Raw genomic sequence first — 22,742 nt, 5'->3', positions numbered from 1 at the left:
TTTACAATCAAAAATTTTGAAACGATAAAATTTTCAAACTAAGGAATTTTGAAAACAAAAAAAGTTTGAAGCAATATTTTTGAAACGAAAAAATTTTGAAAAAAAATTGTAACAAAAATTTTGAAACAAAAATTTCAAACGAAAAATTTTGAATTAGATTTTAAAATCAGTCACCAACTTTCACGGTTAACCGTTAAAATTTATCCGGTTTTTAACTATTCGATTAACAAATAAAACTGTTTTCAATTATTCGATTAACAAATAACGGTTTTCAACTATTCAATAAACAGATGAACGGATTTTCCGTTTCTCTCCAACATTTACCAGTGAGTGCAAGAATTTTCAAACTAAAACAAAAAATTTTGTACTCGCTTTAAATACGCATCATTTTTGAAACAAGGTGTTAGTGTTCATCATGGATGCACAGTGGAAACATCCATTTACCTGTATTCTCGCAGGACCTAGTGGATGTGGAAAAACGTATTTTGTGAAGTGATTACTGTCACATCTCCCAACCATGGTCAATGCAAAATTTCGTAAGATACACTGGTATTATGCAGAATGGCAGGACGTGTATTCAACAGTGCCGGTTCCAGTAGAATTTCACGAAGGACTTCCACGAATGAAAGATTTTCAGCCTCAAGATGGACCACATTTGATTATTATTGATGACATATGTGAGAAGTGAATAGTGATATTGTTGATATGTTCACAAAAGGATCGCATCATCGAAATATTAGTGTGATCTTTATAACACAAAATGTATGTCTTCAAAGTAAAGCAAAGTAATGAGTTTAAATTGTTCGTATTTGGTGTTGTTTAAAAATCCACGTGACAAGTCACAAATCAAGCATATGAGTTATCAAATCATGCCTGAGCATCCACTGTTTCTACAAGAAAGTTATGCAGACGCAACAAGAGATCCTTATGGCTATTTACTGATGGATCTTAAACAAGATACACCCGATGAAATGCGATTTCATACAAATATTTTTCCCGACGATTTGCATCATTATGTTTACGTACCAATAAAACATGTTTAAATTATTGTGCATGTGAAAAGAATGACTTAGTCAGTCACGATGTCTCCTACAGTGAAACACGCTGAACTGCTACGTGCTCTGCACAAAGCTAAACCAAGATTGCGTAAAGCTATTATTGCCAATGCAGACGCTTCATTAATCCATAGTATTTATGAATGTTGTTATAATGTCTTAAAAGGCAATGTTCCACTGACAAGTGCGCAGAAGTCAAGATTAAAGCGTTACAAGAACACGCTCCGCTATCTCGTAGACAATACAAAATCATTGGATAAAAAGAAGAAACATTTAGCCGTACAACAAGGAGGATTCTTACCTGAATTACTTGCACCTATTGTAGGAAGTGTGTTATCCAGTATTTTGTTTAAACAATAAACATCATGGAACATACCAAGAAGATGGTTTTAGTGCCACCAGAAATGCTTCAACGAATGCATGCATCATCATCCCGTGCGAGTGAAAATCGAGAATCTAATCTCGATCGTGAAATGCAATCTATATTGAATACATCGTATCCAAGTGATGAGGAAAAATGGAATCAGTACAATAGAATATTACAGAAATATCTTTATGTGATACGTAAACAAGAAGAACCAATACCACTTACAATTACATCAATGAAACCTGATGGTGACGTCCCGAATGTTGACGATAGCACGAAACAAGAAATTTTAGCCGCAATACCACAAATATATCGTAAGAAAGCCGAACTACTATTCCGTCGTTTAAAACAAGATGACGCAATTACGTGGGGTCATAAAGGAACAGTGTACATCAACGATAGTAAACTACATGGATCCAATATTGTAGATTTAATGTGCGATGTGACTCGACCAAGGAAACATTCTAATCCTCAAGGCTGGGAATTGTTTTGCAACTACCTTGCATCGTCAAACATACCTCAAGAATTGATTGGTAATCCACGAAGATTAAACTATATTGTCAAGCATAATAGTACAACACCATCTGAAGGATCTGCACCACCAAAACCGGCACCTGAATTATTTTCTTCCAGAGAAGAAGAAGAAGAAAAAAAGAAGAAGATGATGGTGTTTTAGAAGTCCGACCAAAAAGAAAACGTATCATTCCACAATGGTCAACGTACAAACCATGAACAAAAAGTTGAAATCCATTTATTACAATCAAGCACATCCTGCATCGTTTTCTACTGCAAAGAACTTATGGCAAGCCACAGGAAAATCTATACCTCTAGCCAAAATAAAACTTTGGTTAAACAGACAATCTACCTACACGTTACATCGCCCTGTACGTCGTCGTTTCCGTAGAGATTTTTATCTTGTCAACAATATTGATGATCAATGGGAATGTGATTTAAATGATTTACAATCACTTCAAAACTATAATGACAATTACCGCTATATTCTTACAGTGATTGATGTGTTTAGTCGGTACGGGTGGGCTGTACCACTAAAATCAAAAAGTGCCGAGGATATAGTGAATGCATTTGAAATGATTTTCCAGGACAGGAAACCAATTGTGCTACATAGTGATCAAGGAATTGAATTTACCAACAAGACAGTACAAAAGTTTCTCAGGAAACACAACGTGCAACATGTTACAACAAAGGATCCAGATATTAAAGCCAGCATCGCAGAAAGATTTAATCAGACATTGAAACATCGTATGTGGAAATACTTTACCAAATATCAAACATACAATTACATCAAAGTATTGCCTTTACTTGTAAAAGCATACAATGAAAGTCGGCATTCCAGTATTAAAATGGCACCTGCAAACGTTTCTCAGGACAATTTACTGGAGGTGTGGCATAACTTATACGACAAAAAGCTACAACGTTCTAAACAAGTAACGGATTTATCTGTCGGTGATACTGTTCGTATAAGTAAAACAAAACGTATCTTTGACTAGGGTTACCTCGAGAACTGGACTTGGGAAATATTTAGAGTAAAAGCCATTGTACCAAGAAACCCACCAGTGTATCGACTGGAGGATTTAAATCATCAACTCATCGATGGTGTTTTCTACAGAGAAGAGTTACAGCCAGTGCCGCTCCCTTCGACGTTCCTCATCGATAAAATATTACGTACAAGAACAAAAGGTCGCAGAAAGGAGTATCTCGTCCAGTGGAAAGGATATCCTCCCTCATTCAATTCGTGGATCCCTGCAACTTCATTGAAGAAGAAGAAGAAGAAGAATGGAACCTGATTAAGATTTTTACGTTACACTTCCCAGTAATAGTTCCATGGATTATTTTCCAGAAAATACATTGACTTCATATATTACGAAATTACAACGACGTGTAGAATTTCGCCAGAAATGGGATGTGGCAATTATAGAGATTCATTATCCACATTCTTTACTGAACATTAACAATAAAACAATAAAATATATTACAAATCATCAAGTAGTAATGATCAGGAACTGTGGAAAGTTGTAACGATCCCTGTACGCTATTATAACAATATACGGGATCTTATTCATGCAATTAATATACATCATAAAGAAACCAATTTATTTATATCACATGATGCAACTAATAATATATGCCTCATAAGACATCCCAATAAGGAATTCCATACTTCTGTACAATTCTCACCAAGTGTTAGTTTAATGCTTGGATTTGAACCGAAAAGTGATTTAAAAGATATGGAAAAGGGACAATATACACCGGATGTACGATTAGGTTTATCATCACAAATGTACGTCTACTGTGACATTATTGAATCTGTCATTGTTGGAGATACAATGGTACCCTTGCTACGAATTGTCAACATGGATTATGTGAATCATACTTTTGGAAGTCATGCAGTACAAATCTTTAATCCTGCACATTATGTTCCGGTGGAAAAAATGAATTTTGAGCAAATACAAATCGATATAAGGGATAGCACAGGTCATCGGATGCCATTCACCTTTGAAACGGTGTGTACAAAACTACATTTCCGTCGTCGTCGTCGTCATGACTGATCCGTATTTGCAATACTACCAAACACAAGCGTTGTCGGGTATCGGCAACGTCTATGTGGGAAGTCCCTATCAAGCAGGACATGGCATTGGAAGTTTTCTTGGTGGCTTATTTCGTTCAGTGTTACCACTTGTGAAGCAAGGAGCTAAAACTGTGGGAAAAGAATTATTAAAATCAGGTGCCAATATGATTGATGATGTTGTGATCTCGAATCAACCGCTGGGAGAATCGTTTCATCAACGGATGCAAGAGGTAAAAACAAATTTACAAGAAAAAGCTAAAAATAAGTTGAAAACTATGCTGGGAAGTGGACATCATAAACGAAAATGGGATGACTGCTCTCAGTTTGAAGTTGACCTTCCAACGATCAACAACACCATCAATCCTACGGAGAGACGTAAATTATCACATAAGAAGAAGAAGAGATCATTGGCATCGTTACCAGATATTTTTGATTACTTCAACGATGGCTTTCTTACATCATCAATCCTGTGAATGTGTAAAAAGTGAATGGGACATTTTTTCAACATTTCCCACGCAAACCAGTGTTCTGGACAATCGTATTATAAGCTACAAACCAATTAGTTCAATAGCTGAAAATTCACCAATAGAATTTGTAGTGAGTGGTAGCAGTGATGAATATATTGATTTGCCACAAAACTTATTATACATCCAAGCACAAATTGCGAAACCAGATGGTTCCTCCTTCACCAATACGGATAAAGCAAATGCACTTGTCAATGATTTTCTAAATGCTATGTTTAGTGAAGTACAAATCTACTTGAACAATAAACTGATTTCATTTCCGTCACATAATCATCCATATCGTTCGTACCTGGAAAAACTGCTCAATTATAGTGATGGAGCTAAAAATACACATTTACAAACAGCAATGTGGTTTCAAGATACGGCTGGTCATATGAACGCAACCACAAGTGAGAACAAAGGATTTCAACAACGCTATGAACTGACAAAACAAAGTATGAAATTCGATATGATTGGACAACTTCATTGTGACATTTTTAATCAAAATAAATTTTTAATTCATGGAGTGGAATTACGTGTGAAACTTATTCCTGCAAAACCAAACTTTTATCTCATGGCCGGTGAAAGTGGTGTCAATGCAAAAATCAATATTCTAGATGCATCGTTGCAGGTGAAAAAAGTCAGCATCAGCCCTAGTGTCAAATTGGCACACAATAAAATTTTACAATCTACACCGGCAAAGTATCCTCTGACAAGAGTTCAAATGAAATCATTTACCATCCCGAAGGATATACAATCCAAAACTATTGATAACCTGTTTATGGGAACATTGCCAAATCGTATTATTGTAGGATTTACATCGAATGAAGCATCCAGTGGAACTATTACCAGCAATCCATTTGAATTTCAACATCTGAACATTAATTTCTTTACATTGTACGTGGATGGAAAAGCTGTACCTTCGAAACCATTGCAACCCAACTTTGAAGAAAATCTCTACATTTCATCGTACCACACATTGTTCTCAGGCTCTGGCATACATTTTACCAATACTGGAAATACAATTTCAAGAGCCGACTACAAGAATGGATATACACTGTTTGTATTTGACCTAACTCCCGATTCTTCTGCTGGAGATTGTCACTATTGGAATTTACAACGACATGGAGCCATCCGATTGGAAGATCATTTCCAAGAGAAATTAGCAGCACCTGCAAACTGTATTGTGTATGGGGAGTTTTCCTCACTCCTAGAGATCGACCACCAGCGCAACATTATCCTGGACTTTTAAATTACAAGGTACGTTATGTATCATTTCCATTCACGATGTTGAATACATTACAATTAGCTAGTGCTTTAAACGGTAGTCCATTATTCAGAAATCATTTTGCCGGGGTATTTGCAAGCGATGAGTTGGCCTCTCGGATTTCTCTTCCTCTGGCAATCATTGTAAATACAGATCCATCCACAAAACTAGGAAGCCATTGGATTGCAATTTATATTGATAATCGCGGTGTTGGAGAATATTTTGACAGCTATGGCCTTCCTCCTTATGTACCACATCAGGTTGCATTCTTAAAACTTCATTGTATGTACTATAAATATAATAATAGACAAATGCAAAGTCTTGGTTCATCCGTATGTGGCTATTATGCTTATTTTTATTTGTGCTGTAAAGCCCAAGGAAAATCTCTGCGTGAAATTCAATACTTGTTCACAACAGTACCCACGGTTAATGATCGTAGACTACTGCAATATACCTTCCAGGTAACTTTATCATATTTATCATTGTAAGTGTATTTGTTTAATCATCATCTATTTCTATACTAATAATCTTTTTCCTCGTTCTTTTTACAGAATTCACAATACGAAGCTTTGCCAACGGGTGCTACGCTGCAAAACATGGAAACAAATCATCGCAATCAAGAAGAGGAGGAGGTCTAATGAAGAAACCCAGCTCAATATATGCAAACATTATCAATAAGAAGGAAAAAGAAGAAACCAGAAAAATGAATAAAATACAATTTATGCTTATCTATGTTTTTTATTGTCCATTCCATCAATATGATACATACAACGTTATCAGATTCTCCTAAAGAACTGTGCGATATAAGACGAGAACCCTGGGCAAAGTTTCCACCTAATTCCTAGAGAACATTGACCAGGGGCCTCGTCGCGCATCAAAACCAACTCATCGATCACGTGACCGTACTACACTCGAAGGGTCCTACCAAATTGAAAGGGGATAACCGTCCATACCTTATAACCTTATCAGAGGATAAATTGAGTCAATAACCGAACACGTGGTTGTACTAAAAAATTTGGCAATAGGACCACCGAAACATATTGAGGTCCTGTACTATGCTTAAATTGGACAATTTGAGTGGACCCCCTTGCCAAATTTAAGAAGGGTGCATCAATATACCCATGTCTTATGATAGGAAATGGACCCCTGTAAGCATATAAGGTAATAGGATCTCATCCAAGGGGATAAAATGGACCAAAAAACCAAACACGTGGTACAACGTATTTCTTACGTTTATATTTTGGCAATTTTGTACCCCTAAAAGGGAACGAGGTGGACCATCCAAATTTATCATGATACATATTGAGGTCCTATACTATAATACCAAATGTTTAAATTGGGCAATTTCCAAAATTTAAGGGGTGGGCCAAGGTACCCCTCTCGGGATGCACCAATGTACTTATGTCTTATGATAGATAATGGACCCCTATACATGACCATATAACTATATAAGATAATAGGACCTCATCAAAGGGGGATAAATTGGACTAAAAACCAAACACGTGGTCGTACTAAAATTTGGCAATTTTGTACCCCTAAAAGGAAACGAGGTGAACCATCCAAATTTATAGTGATCTATATTAGTGTCCTATACTATAATACCAAATGATTAAATTGGGCAATTTCTAAAATTTAAGGGGTGGGCCAAGGTACCCCTCCCAAAAATTTAAAGGGGTGCACAAATGTACCTATGTCTTATGATAGGTAATGGACACCTATACATGATCATATAACTATATAAGGTAATAGGACCTCATCCAAGGAGATAAATTAGGTCAAAAACCAAACACGTGGTATAACGTATTGCTTACGTTTATATTTTGGCAATTTTGTACCCCTAAAAGGGAACGAGGTGGACCACCCAAATTTATCATAATACATATTAGGGTCCTATACTATAACACCCAATGTTTAAATTGTTCAATTTCCAAAATTGAAGGGGTGGGCCAAGGTACCCCTCCGAAATTTTTCAAGGGGTGCATTAATATACTCATGTCTTATGAAAGGTAATGAACCTCTGTATACGCCCATATAACCATATAGGGTAATAACACCTCATCAAAGAGGAGAAATTAGGTCAAATACCCCCGAAATTTGAATTTTTGGCAATTTTTTACCCATAAAAGGGAACGACATAGACCCCAATATTGATAGAGGTACATACTGTGGCCCTAGGCTACCATACTAAATTTTTAGATTTGGCAATTTCCAAAATTCAAGGGGGGTGGTCCTATGTACCCCTGCCAAAATTTAAAGGGTGGGCCATGGTACCCCTGCCAAAATTTAGAGGGGGTGGTCCTAGATACCCCTCGGTCATTGACCCCGGGCCAAGGCCATTGACCTTTGACCTATGACGTCATAAAGGACGGGGTCAAAGTCCAAAGCGCGGTCAGGTCACGCAATTACTACTATGGATCACTCCTAACATAGATCATCATATCACTATGTGTGGGAAAAGGGTTTAGGAAATCGCCCTGGACCTTGACTATGATCAAACCATTGTCCTGCTATTTACGGTTGTCAAAGCAGAGGACTGCTTACCTCCAGACAACGATTTTTGTTGGCTGGTGTCAACTCATTTGATACACATGAGTCCATTATTTTTATATTACCTATAACACGGACCCGTCGAGCGAGAGGTTTATGCCTAATTCGTGAATTGCATGAATACTTCTTGTTAGGTCCAGAATTTTCTTGGGGATCTCATCTGAACATGATGTTGGTTAGTCCCAATAGCGCTCATTTTGTAATACTGCCACTAGAATGAAATGTGACAAACCAACGGCGAATGATTCATTGATTTTCCACTACTACTCCAAATGCGCTGTTAATGTTTTCTGTAGTTCGCTGAGGAGATTGTCCCACTGTAAGAGAATTTATTAACTTTCCGGAATTCGAACACGATTACAGAAACATAAGTTCTATCTTCATCTAGGGTTCGGTACACCAATCAAGTCTAATATATGATATATTTTCCATTACCGGTAACTTTGAATTATGAGATTACGAAGACTATCACTGGTAAGTACCGGGTTCAGTGGCGTATTTAGGGGGGTGGCTTCCGGGCTTAAGCCCCCCCCCCCGAAATCTTACTTAGTATAGTAAAGTAAATGAAATATCTTGCAGAATTTTCACATTTCCAGAAAGTTAGCAAAGCCCCTCCCGAAACAAAATCGTAAATACGCCACTGACCGGGTTGGATTCCTTCTCACGTCTGTAAGTAACCTCGAGATATGGAAAGGAAATTGCACTTCATTTCCGACCTGAAACAAAAATGTACTAACTTAATGCAAAAACAGCAATGATTATTGCATTGACATTCAATAATTAAAAAGAAAAATTTAGATGATACTTTGATGCTTACTTACGTCGATATGATTTTTATCCATTTTAAGAAATACTTATAAGCACTGACTTGTGTAATCACTAAAAATATTAAATTCAAATATGTAAGAAAAATAAACAACTTTTGAGAATCATATATATAATTTTCTCTTTTTCCTTTTTCAAAAAAGGCAAATTTTCAATTTCACATTACAATTCACTTTCCGTTCCTATAGTAATATGCGGACGGATATAATAATCAAAACGAGGATGAATTTCGGTCTGGCGAAATTCCGAATCACAACTTAAGACGCACGGAAAGGTTCACTTGATATGTTTTGATATGAACATGGATGAAATTATTCCATTTTTATCACTTTTAGCACAATTATTCGGATCAACTGCTACCCGAAACTTCGACTCTTTCTTTTCCGCAGTAAGTCGAACGCAGTGTTTCCTGTGTTAGATGTCACTTTGAAAAGGTTGTATTAGCTTGTGGATAAAAGGCGGACTGATACTACTGAGTACCCGAAGATATAGTTCTAGAGAAACATTATTAAAAATTGGGTTAATCTTGGCTCACTTTGGATCAATATCACAAAAGTACTTTTTTGAAAATGTGAAGTTTTCATAAACACCGTATTTTTGCAATTATATGCAAATCGTAGACCGATACTCCGTGTCAATGCATGATCATGTGAAATGTGGATGACTAGCAATGACAGCACAGGGGAAAAAATTTGTATCAAACAAAACTAGGTATTTGGAAGAGACAAAATTCTGAAAAACAAGAAACTGCTTTGTATTCTAGTCCTCCACAAGAGTTTGTAAATAGAAAATTTTGAAAATTGTGGGGAATTTTTCTTGCAGCAAATTCATCCTCTTATACTAATTTGTATTTTATTGTGTACCTATCACTATTAATAGAGAAGGTAAGGCAAGATTCTTATGAAAGTAAAAACTCATTTGTTCCTCTGGCCATACAAGAGCGAATATTGATTTCTTATCCAGTTAAATTACTACATGTTTCCAACACCAATTTCTTCCACCTACATTCAGAAGCCAGGTTTGGAGCTTTATGAAATTTTGATAGATTATCAGATTCTGCTACCTGCTATCAAATTCATCGTCAGATTCATGTTTCCCTTCGTAGCAATTGTTCATTTTATTCTCTCTTTTTTAATCCGTTCTACACCCCTCCTGTAAATATAACTTCATGCTTGGTGAATTATTTAGGTAGAGACTGCGAAGTAACAAAAAGTATAAAAGATGTCCTGTCATTATTATTTTCTTTATTATGTACGATATTCGTACGAGTTTGACTATATATTCCTCTTACCTTTGTCACGTTTAACACTAAAACCTGAAGAGTAATACACACTGTCCTCATCTGTAATAAAACTCACCTGGAATTGAGATAGTTCACACATGATTGTAAGATTAAAGGTTTCGCCCTTTGCTAAAGGCAATTCTTTGTGTTTCTCCGCTCGTCCCCATTTGAAAGCTTTAGAATTTAGAACAATACTTTGCTCGTTGAAGAGGATGCTTATATGAAGAGCTATGTCATAGTCTTTACAGCCAATAGTGCCACATGATAGACTCACTTCAAATCTGGAATAGAAAATTAAAATACATAGAGTAATTTTAATTATAACGCATTATATAAAAGATTGAGAGGCGGCAATGAGTCTTTCAACTACTACATCAATATGGGGTTAAGAGAAGATGCTGTGCCGTTAGAGGTTTAGTAGGCTGTGCAGCAAGCCATTTTAGTGTTACTGCAATAATTTATTTCAACGAGAATGTAAAACGTGAAAACGTCGCAGTTTTGATATTATAGAATAATTATTTGGCCAACTCAATATTGCCTCCAATAAGACGGCATAACGACGTAACCAATTCAAATGTAACTAGAAGAAAATAACCATTGAACTAACACAAGTATAAGAAACAATGATTTCTGTACTTTCTTGAGTAATAATTTAAAAATCATTTACCGCATATAGTTATATACTATAACTACATGTAATGTTTGGAATATTCTTATTTGTTATGAATATTCTTTGTTGCTCTGTAACAAAACATTGTGTAAGAAGTCTATTATATCTATAGCAGAGACAAATGACCCTTAAGATGGTACAAATTGATGTTACTTTTTTTGAAACAAGCAATGAAAACAAAGAAAAATGCTTCAATCACTTGATCTTTTATCAAGTATAGTTAAGATTGCACAAGGAAAATAAATTTGTTGTAATGTGTCACACCAGTTAACCAATTTTGATCTAGTAATATTGCTTTCAAAAGGTCGATGTTTGGTTATGAAGACTAAAATTATTTCAGAGTGTAAAAAATTCATAATCTGGTCTTATTTCTCAAGTTGGCGTTTGCTTAATTGAATTCATAGCGTAGAAACGTACCCGCAATATTATATACAATCTTAACTTGGTATGAAACAATCTTATATAAATTCACCTAAAAGCTAGTTTTATGTTACTATATGAGGTAGATCGTTTATCAGAAGTAACAGGAGAGATTTTACAACTCCGTTGACATCTTTACACAGAATACCCTTATTTTTCATTTACTTTTCAATTGTTTTTTTGTTTAACCCTTTGAAGACCATACGAAGATGCCTCATAAATTCTTTACTATTATTTAAAAGATAACTAAACTTTATTTCAGTTTTTGTTTTCTAACGAGTTTGAGGAATCTGTTATGGTACATGGTTATGGCCAAGGCTTCTGACTCCGAATATAGAGGTTCTGCGCTTGGTGATGCAAAGGAGAGAGTGAGGAATAACAACAAATGTGAAAAAGAAAAGTTAATAGAGAAATATCACCTCGAAAAATGACCTTATTTATAAAAGCAGACTGGTCAAATTGCGCCTTTACCTACTGACGGCTTTTATGAATTACAGGGCTCAGACTAATAACATATATATACGTAAAGAAAACAACGTAACTTGCACTGCTGGTTTAGCTACAAGCAATAAAACGAAAAATAAAAAGAAATATAAAGGTTTCAGGGAGAAAGCATTTTTTCCAGCGTGATCTCGAAGCTTTAAAACTTAAGAAAGTTATTTGGAGTCACTTGGCCATCAGGTGAGCAGAAGTTATCAAACTACTATGAAAGGTATATCATGTTGTCTTGCAATAGGAAGCCTGCGAGGTGGACTTGCTCATCATTGCATATTTTAAGATCGAGCCATAGTAACATTATCTATGTGTGCAAAACATACGACAGATCATTGACAAGGTGACGTGCACTTACACTTAACTTGCTCATGGCGTGGGCAACAAGTTGTGTACTTTTGATAATCATACATACAGGCCACGAAAGAACACTTCAAGGAAAGAGTTGCATGTGCAAAATGAGACACTGATATCTATCATTTGTACACAATGTATGATCGTGAAGGTAAGTGCATTGCAACACACACACTCACATGTGTACGATATAAATTCGTAGTTCCGTGACTGTGTTCAAGAGAAAGTCACTATGAGTCAAGCGAACATTATATATTTACTGTTTGTAGTTTTTTCCAAGTAACACATCACTCAGAGTCTCCGATAACAGCACTGGAAAGAAACTTAGCATATAGCAGGAACACTTGTATGGACGATATTGTTACGTTGGACACAGAAAAAACATATACGTTAGCATTTGCAAAGGACGATAGGGACAGAAAAGAGGATGCTGCTCAATATTCTCCTGTGGATGACGGACAGGGAAGAAGATGCTGGCACTACCGCACATGGTCAAGCAGACACCACCTTTGCGCTTTGGGTGCAAACAAAAGGCTGTCATCTATTAGATAAATTGTATTAGGAGACCGCTATCCGTTCGATCTGTACAAACAAAGTTCAGAAAGGCAACCTCAAGGCAGCATCTAGAACGCTGGGAAAAGCAACTTAATGGCGGAGGAATACGGAACAATAAGATATCGCAGGTATCTCAATACGGTCTTCGGCAATTTCAAGATGCTCGTGAAGCACACTTTCCGGTACACGATGTCGATCTACGACGATGAGCTCTGGAAGTCAGCAATAGATATCATCTTCCATCATTTAAGACATCATATATCTGGCTCTGGGAGTTTAAAACAACATACAAAATCGTATCGCGGAATGTGACATGAATCTGAAGATAAGGAGGATACATTGAGAACCATAAATGCCATTATTGGCAATGTAAAGCACCATATTATCCAATTCGACACAGGTAATGTGTACAACTGCGATCAAAGTGGTTCTCAACTAGAAATGTATGGCAACTGAACCTTGGCTGCTCAGGGAATAAAGAAGGTGAAAACAGTTGTAAAAATCCATGAACGTGACAACAGACAGATCTCCACCACATGTCCAGTACACTATGTCTCGCTCTGTAATTTATATCTTGCTGCCTCAAAATCAGGCAAACTTAGAAAGGAACATTTCCATCGTTGGCTAGAGGACTTGTATTTTCTAAGAACACAGCGTCACGCAGTTCTTCTATTGGACGCATGTAGTAGACTTTGTAAAAACACACTACGTCCAACTGAACTAGAAGATAACATACTGTGCTACCTTCAATATCTCAAGGTATAACATGGAAGCTCCCACTACTAGATGTGTACATCCATCGCGTGTGGAAGACATTTGTGCAGCGCTTATTGGACACTGTTATCTTTCAACAGCCTGATATTAATTTGCATCTACGGGATAACATAATCAAACTACAATCTTTGACACAGAATCATTTCACCTCTCCAAGGAACAAAGATGTCATGAAATGCGCGTGATAGCACATTGGCTATACAACATTCAAGCCGGCTATACAATTTCAGACTCAAACACTGTTCTGCCTTGCCACGAGTCATATCGCGACATGTGACATTTGTGGACGTGTTTCTCTGATTCGTTGTGGTTTTCGTCAGAGATCACTTCGTTTACAACATTTCTTTGTGGTAAATCATTATTGTGACACTTTGTTGCTTAAGATATTGTGTCTTGAAGCTGTCGGTCTGTTTCCTTAGGTCTGGGACCTTTTTCATAATTTTGGAAAAATTAACTTGGCGGCATTTTTAGAACTGCATTTACTAAACTTTTATCTTCGAAACCAATCAGATGATCATGAAATAAAAATAATCCGTTTTTTACCTACATGCTAGTTATTTGAAAGGTCAAAGTACGTAAATTATATGTTTAGAATATTTCGGCATATAACACTACATGTAGGACCCACCTCCTGTGTACGTCCCTGCTGAACTATATAGAACCTAATGCAATATAGATTTTATTAATTCTTCAGGCCCCTGCACACACTATGAGAATTGACGGCGAGATCCCAGGAATTCTCCCTTTTGAAAAACTTCATCCTCCCTCTGGAGAAGACAATGTTCATCCTTGGCAGGGATAACTTTCTCCCATTCTCTTTATATAGTTTACGTGTGATGGTTGAGTGCGTATATGGATGAAACTTATCCCCTTGGGGAAAATGTTCAATTCGCACAGTATTTCTACAGATACAAAAAATAGTACTTACAGGCAGTGGTCTTATACAAATAATTTAATGATTAGTAATTAACAACCTGTACTGTGCTCAGTATTTAACAATCCTTATGTTCTATGGTTAGGGGTGACTTACTATTAGTGTGATTACTATTGTGCTGGTGCTGTGTCATCAGATTGTAGCTCAGAATAATCTCTAAAATATTCATTAAATGACTCCAACAATTGGTGATGAAACTGACTGTACACGGTACTTAACTGTAAGAGTTATGATTGAATTTTTAATAAATTCAAATGTTTTAACTTTGAGAATGACTAGTTGGGGAAAAGGTGAGAGAGAGATAGGTTACGACTAAGAGATAAAGCATGAGCACTAGCCTGACACATCTGATGAGACTGGTGTCCTGGTCATCTGGATAATGAATGGTTTTCCTGGAGAAGTCTGGATGTACTGGAGTCAGCTAACAATTGGATCTCAATCCTCCTGGACTGCCAGGGAAGTCGTGTTCTCCCGTCTTGATGCGTCTTCAATTATGTTCTCCTCCACTATTCAGATATTAGACTCTATTGAATCTATGGCAAAGAACCAACAGAATGGTACTCCCAAGACATGGAGTTGGTTGTTCTCCAATGGAGCGACGTGCCTCTCACGACGATCCTGCACCCTCCTAAACCTTGTGGCGAATACCCCTTGTTGATGTGTCCTCAGTGGTTTCGCTTAATCGGAAAACGATGAGTCTGACATTCAGTGAAATAGGAAGTGTCAGGCTAGACGGAAAGGAACGCGGAAAAGCAAGGAGGAAACTAGTCGCGTCTATTGACAGTTTCAAAAGTGACAATTAACAAATACATACTTATACAAGCTGTCTGGAAATGTACAACATTAATAAAAGTTTTGTTCCGTTGTATTTTAAATGTTCATATTTCTGTCGTATATAAATGTAATTTAATAAAGCAATTGAATTGCAATTGAATTTAGCAAGTTAAGAGTTTATACACTCTCTTAAGAGTTTATACAGAGTTTATGTACTCTATTTGTATAAAAGTATTATTATTTATTCCAGTGATACTATACTAATAATAAGTAGTTTTGTAGTAGTAGTAGTAGTAATACGTTGAATTAGCTTTCGTTCTGTTATGTTAAATAATCGCGACCACTATTTCATTACGGAAAGTAATCCGGGGGAACTAGCCCGGAACATTACCTAAAGTGAGTGTCCACCACAGATTCGTGTGTATTTTCGCACAAAGCGATCTTTTAAAGTAATAACGTTTATAGGAAGTAATATTGTGGAATGCAACACCGCATATTAAACACGATCTTAGGTACTAAGAGTGTTTCTTGATGAAAAAGGTACATTAAGTAATTAGAGTCAATTTAGAACCAGGTTCTATATCCACTGCATACGAATACCACCAGGTCATTCATGAGAAAATCAAACTAAATACGCACTTAAAAATTTATATAACCATGATACAATTGATACTACATTAAGGCTGCTTTTAAACGACATGTAATTCTAAAATGGTCAATTTCCCACGTTGATTTATATAATTTAGTACAGGTATTGAACAAAGTATAGCTGTATGCACTATTCATAATGTACCTTATACACTAAAAAATTCTACACAAATTCTTTGCGTGTTTCGTTGCGCACAATCCCTGAAAACAGATTTTTTGTAGGTTTATGGACGATATTCAATTAAAGCCTATTTCAGAACTTTTGATTCATATTTGCTGTATACAGTCTATGATAATGGATCTCTCTTATCTTTTCAGGCTAAAGTATAGTGTCATTCTCTTCTATTTTACGGTGCAAGAATAAATAATTGTTGTATCATATGATTTTTACGATCCTAATCGATAAATTACAACAAAGGCAAGAAAAACATATATTAAAATTAATCTAGTCTATTTATACTGTCCAATAGCTATAAAATAACTATGAAATCAAAGGTGCTGCTGGAGTTTAGAATTATATTTAAAGATTAAGCTAAGTATGTTGACTTTTACTTTCAACCTTATCTGCTAATGCTTCTATCAAGATTGCTCTAGTTTTGCTTGCAATTATGTGTTTTAACTTCACAATTTACAATGAAACATCAAACAAGCAAGAATGAGATTAATGAGATTTTGCCTACTGGTTATGACGTATGAGCGTCGTGACGTCAGCGCTCTCAGGCCTGTATATCTGTGTCTACGGCCAAACACGTTGTTTTGCTTGTTACACGCGCTGGAGTTGTTCCTGGGGAGTGAAGAGTTTAAGAAGTTAGCTATATATTTTTATTTACAATATAAGTATAAGTACTTTTAATTATAATACGTATTAAATTGATTAACTATTTAAAAAATACGAAAATAAAGCTATAACTGTAAATGCATATTAGTCGAAGATGTAACTACATTGAAAGTGTTTATTACAGATTTCCTCTAGGAGGAATTCCATTACACTAGTCGTGAAAAGCAGTACTGGGAAAATACTGGTAATTCACATTGAGCACCATAGGAGGCAATGTTCATTTCAAATTTTTGCTGGGGAGGATTGAATAAATGATGGGTGAATATAGTACTGCGATAATCCTAGTGACCGACATTGATCACGTTCGAAGAAATGCCCTGGAAGGAATTTCGAAGCTCTGGGCCTAGAGGCCACCTCTATAATCATCACTGACTGCTACTCCAATTGTGTGTTTTATGGTCTTATGTCAATGACCCCATTCTCTCCCTCCCCCTCCAATTGGACACTGTTACCTTTTTTCTACGCAAAAGTTTTGTGCTAGTTTTCTGCCGAAACCTCTGAGTTTTGTGCTCTAACCAATTTCGAGTTAGTTCATTGTTTAAATTTAGGATCTTTCAGCAGCGAGGTTTTATGAGACGTGGACTTAAAGTTTAAGATAAAATCCGAACACATCGTTGAAATTTTCTAAGGGACTCCCACCGGGAATCAAATCTGGGACCCCGTGCACGAAAGACGCGCGTGCTAGCTACTAGACACACTGAAAGGGCGTCACCATTTTCGAGTCTTAACAAAATTAAGTTTTGAGAGCTGGGGACTTGCAACAACCACTATAGAAATTGATTTCTTTTCATAGTTCTGAGCTGCGATCCTTGAGTTTTGTGATATTTCAATTTTCAAGATATCACTCTGTCAATCAAACGGGGACCCACATCTCCCAGCTCCCCACTTTAGAAATAGTAAGTTTTTTTTTTTTAATTTCAATCCTTAACACTTTGATAAAACTAGAAGTGGTAGAAATCAAAGTCACCCAGTTTCGGTTTTATTTTTGATCAGTGTAGAGCAAAAACGGTAATGTATAGCGAGAAACAATTTTCGACAATCGACTGAGCATCTCAAGAATACATATCGTCTCTATCCTTACCCTCTACTAAGATGGGAAATGACAGTAATCCACTACGACTCCCGGTTTTAATTTAATCTATACAGAGTGAAACCTATAAGACATAGCAAGAAGGGTTTTTTAATTGAGTTAGCGTTTTAAGAATAGGTGTCTCTTCTTTTACAAGAATCTCTTCTTTTAACCATGTAACCAAACCACAAGTATTAAAAATCAATTACTTTCGGTTTTAATGTTCATCGTTGTACAATCTTGTTCAAGAAATCTTGGCCACCCACCCTGTTTTGAAAAATCATATTCTGGCACGTAATAGGAAATTATAATGTTTTGGCTCTAAGCAAACGTCCACGTCTGTTTGATTTAATTCCAACTGTAGGTAAGACTACAGTGCTTTTCAGAAAAAGGTGAGTAGCAAAGTTTATTTGAACAAGACATGACAAACGGTAATAGGTAGAGCGACCAGGGAGTAATCTACACCCCGAACACCCCCGTAATACCCCTAAAATTTCTTTACACACACCCCTGGATAGAAAAGCAATACTCCCCCAATCCAGTTGCATCAATCAGTATCATATAGGTTATTTATTACATCGAGTTAAAAAAGGTTTAGCGTTTAGGAAAGAAGGCAATATTTTTATTTCACTTCAAAATACGAAGCGACCTCGTTCTGATGTACGGCTTCGAGAACCACATGAAATCATTGTTTCGGGCGATATTTAGATCGAAACAATTGACAAAACAGACCGCGGATACCTACCCTCCTGGGCTCCGCGGTCGTTTCTGAGAAAAGAGGTTGATGGACAGATGCAGATGACTGAAATTGTCAACGTCTTGAGCGGTCATTCACCTACCTCCTCCTCAATAAGGAAAAATGTGACAATATAATAATAGGCCTATACCAGATTCAGTTGGTAAGTGCTACTCTGCAACAGGCTTGCAACCAGAGGGGGGCTAAAGAGGGACTGCCCCCCATAAATTTTTCATGTCCCCTCCAGACCTCAATACAAAATGCACAATTTAGATACTTGTAAGAGAATTTTTAATGACTTGACCCCTCCTAATATATTCATGGATCCCAAACCTCTGTAGCTGGTTTGGAGCCTGCTCTGCAAGTGGTGTATCAACGGACGGACGTTAGAAGGGTGTAGTCAAAACGTTTTTAGAAATGAAGAGATCGATCGAAGTAAGAATTATATATATTTTTAGACTGAGTCTAGTGTTATGCAGGAACGCATTTCGCGCTAGCTTAATCTTTGTAAAGTATATTTTTATTCACGTAAATTCATTGAGCGGAACATTGCTCATAGCGAGTCACTTTTTTAAACTAAAATTTACTTTTTTCAAGTTGGTCACTAAAAGTTACTTTTTTTTTTAATTTCTCACTAAAAGTTACTTTCTTGAGAGGTAAAGTGACTTTTTCGTATGATTTATGTTTCGCATTGGCAGTTTTCTAAGGAAAATATAAAAACAAATGGAAAAATGCAGAAACTTGTTACTCATTACTCTTCTGAAAGCTTCAGGACTTGCTGCCACATGTGAAACAGTCAGCTTTATTCTCACTTCAGCTTCTATTCTTTCTAAAGCACAGTGGACGGTTGGTGAATGCTTAAGCTCTAAAAGTGAGGTTGAGAACCCTTCTATGTCTATTCTTTCTTCTATCATAATAATCTTTTAGTTTTCTCTCGTAATAGTTAATGCCCCGTTCAACGTTGTGTGTGTGTGTTTGTGTGGTTCATCATATTCGTCTTGTGCTATGCTTCTTGTATGTTCTTGTTAAGAGTAGGTGATGAATTCGAATATTTCACGTTTTTGAGAACTCTTAATGCGAAGTTAAATATAGTGTCTGGGATGAAGAAATTCGGAAATAGGCCAGAACTGGTTCCACTTACTCAGACCACTATGAGCCCTGGGATTATTAAAATTAGGGTATATTAAAGAAGACAAAAAAGAAAGATACAACGTATTTGTAAATTGAAAAACTGAATATCGGAAAACAACTAAATCAATGAATAATTTTCTTATGAAAGATATTCAGAGCCAATAACGTAGCTAGGAAGGGGCAGGAACGGAGATTAAGAGATCAAATAATATTACAACAATTAACGTTAATAACAGGGTTAGAATATTAAAATAATGAAATTGGAACTATGTACAGTATTAATTACTAAACGAATGTGATTTCAGCATGGGACAAGGGAATTTTTTCCCAATTAATATTTTGAAAAAAAAATCACACTAAAACTTGCTGGGGTGAATAAATTGAAATAATAGTAGAATTTTGCAAAATAATTAGATTACAATAATTCGTATATAATCAATTCACATGTAACTACTGGGTAAAATAGTGGAGGTTAATTCCTAATAATAAATATGTGTGGTGTGGTGTTATAAGTAAAGAGAGAACCCTTCCTTTTAGGGACACTTCTCATTTACGGACAATTAATCGGTTTCATCGATGTGCGTTTTGAGAGGTTTCACTGTATTACCTAGTTTAATAATAATAATAAATGCTCAAATGTGTGAACTTACTTTATTGAACCTACCACTGCTAAGAGCTGTTATTATTATTATTTATTATTATTATTATTATTATTATTATTATTATTATTATTATTATTATTATTATTATTATTATTATTATTATTATTAGTAGTAGTAGTAGTAGTAGTAGTATTGCAATAGTTGCGTAACAAAATATATTGTTTTCTTGTTTCAATTTGTTTAAAAATTATATCACTATTCTGAGAGCCCACACCCCTTTTATTTTGAACACTCCCCCCAAGTAAACATTTCTGGCGTACTTACTGAGAGCGACACGGTTTTTGTATTCGATTAAGCGTCCCTAGAATATATTCCATCCCCACTCTAATTTCTTTACTAAAATCGGAAGTGGAAGGAATATACTACAACTTGTGGTTTCAAGGAATATACTACAACTTGTGGTTTCAATATTAATTTACAAAATATTGGATGGTCCTCATTACTGTCTTTAGGAAAAGTTTGTTTCAAGTGAGATGTCCGAAAACCAAACTTCATGTTTCTAACCTTCAGAGATTTCGAGATATCGACATGTTATTATAATAATTACAATTCCCACCTGTTTTCTTCCCCTTTAGTATTAAAATATAAAAAGAATGCTGGAACACGTGTCAAATTATTTTAAATGAGGAATCAAAATATCAAATTTCAAGTTCCTATCTGTATGCGTTTCGGATTGATTTGATTTATTTTTTGAGTTTAATGTCCCTTTGAAAAGCGAGGCTATATGAGACGGTACCTACTGATTAATGTGGAATCCGAACCACATGAGCTCCCGCCGAGAATCGAATTCGGGTCTGCGTACGCTATCCGCTTAGACACGAAGGTGATTGTATATCTTTAGGAGATAAGGCTATCTTATTAAAATAACTCCCACCAAATTTCACCCCTCTCTTCTTGAATTTTCAAAGATCTTATCCTAGTAGTACCCTACGTCACAAATCCTATGTACGGTCTAAATTTCAAATTTCTAGTTAGTCCCTAGAGCAGTGGTTACCAACCTGGTGCGCGCGCCCCCCCTAGAGGGCGTGAAAAACTTCTGAGGGAGGCGCGAGCTTCTGATAGAACTGAGTTCAAAATTACAAATATTACGAACTTTGTAACAAACATTAAATTAACTATCATTTAACCAGCAAATAAATATTGAGTACGAACTATAGTTTCATTAAGGGCAAAAATGTTAAAATATATTAATGCACTGTACTACAATGCTAAGTAATAGTCTTGCTGGAAATAAACGTAAATTGGTGACAATATGGCTATTGTTATTTACTATTATTATCTGCAAGCACGTTCTTTGTACGGGTGGAATAGGTTTACGAGAAATAATTTAAAAGTTATATTTGGTCACCCTTCCCCCATTACGCTATTTATTCGAAAATGAAATGAAATGGCCTAAGTAGACCCATGTTCAAAAATTTATTTCTTACAATGCAGTGTTTATTCTTCTCGGGAAATTTAAATTCCCTTCTCCGTTTACGATTTTTTTAATAGTGAGTTAATAAAATAAAAATGTTCCACATGCTAATTATGTTTATAAATTCATTTGAGACGTTTCAATCATGTCAATTTGGCCATTTTATGAGTACAAAATTGCAAGTTAAAAATTTTAGAAATGGCCCTGTAACCAATTTTGGAAGTAGAATTTTTGGAAACGATGGGGCATGTCCATATGGCGACTTTGTTACGTAAAAAGTTTATATAGCTAGTTTCATCTACTTGGTTTGCAATATATTTAATTTTCTACGTATATATTAACTCCTCCTTCCTCTTAGGATACAAATTTTGATGAAACTGACATGATTGAAGCCCAGCTTCAGCCAAGTGCTGACTGTGTTCGAAAATTCTCAGCCATTTTTCATGAGATGGAACAGAAGTAGAATTTTCGAGAACGCTGGGTTGCGTGTCAACTTCGTTTTTATATTAAGTTAATCTTTATAACATAAGAGATTTGTAAGATCCAATGTTTTTTGCAAATATTTTAGACCTTGACCCTCTCTCCCTTAGGATACGCATTTCAGTAAAAGTAACATAGCGAAGCCATGCTCTATAATAGTTCTAAATATTTCAGTAATTCTCCTCGAATATTCCACGATGATGTGAGAGGTAACGTCGATTTGAATGTCGAGAAATAATTTAATTTCCCCTACTTGTACTTGAAAGGAGAATTTCGAAAACTCTGAAATACGTATTCCATTCATTTTAGTTCAGAGTTTAAATACCGAATTTCACATTTCAATCTTTGACGATTTTCT

The 22,742-nt window shown here is 35.9% G+C and overlaps 1 protein-coding gene across 1 annotated transcript in view; it reads right to left on the bottom strand.

The window, feature by feature from the left end:
• Positions 1 to 22,742, bottom strand: part of LOC145672652 (32 kDa beta-galactoside-binding lectin-like) — a 380,765-nt gene that overhangs the window by 290,590 nt on the left and 67,433 nt on the right. Inside the window, exon 3 of the mRNA XM_081741814.1 lies at positions 10,510 to 10,714. Coding sequence (XP_081597940.1) covers positions 10,510 to 10,714 — 205 coding nt within the window. The remainder of the gene's footprint in view (positions 1 to 10,509; positions 10,715 to 22,742) is intronic.

This window comes from Thermobia domestica, chromosome 16, assembly GCF_964235325.1.
Source record: "Thermobia domestica chromosome 16, izTheDome1.hap1.1, whole genome shotgun sequence".
In the NCBI taxonomy this organism is placed as follows: Eukaryota; Metazoa; Arthropoda; class Insecta; order Zygentoma; family Lepismatidae; genus Thermobia; species Thermobia domestica.
This window is presented reverse-complemented; position numbering and strand designations above follow the sequence as displayed.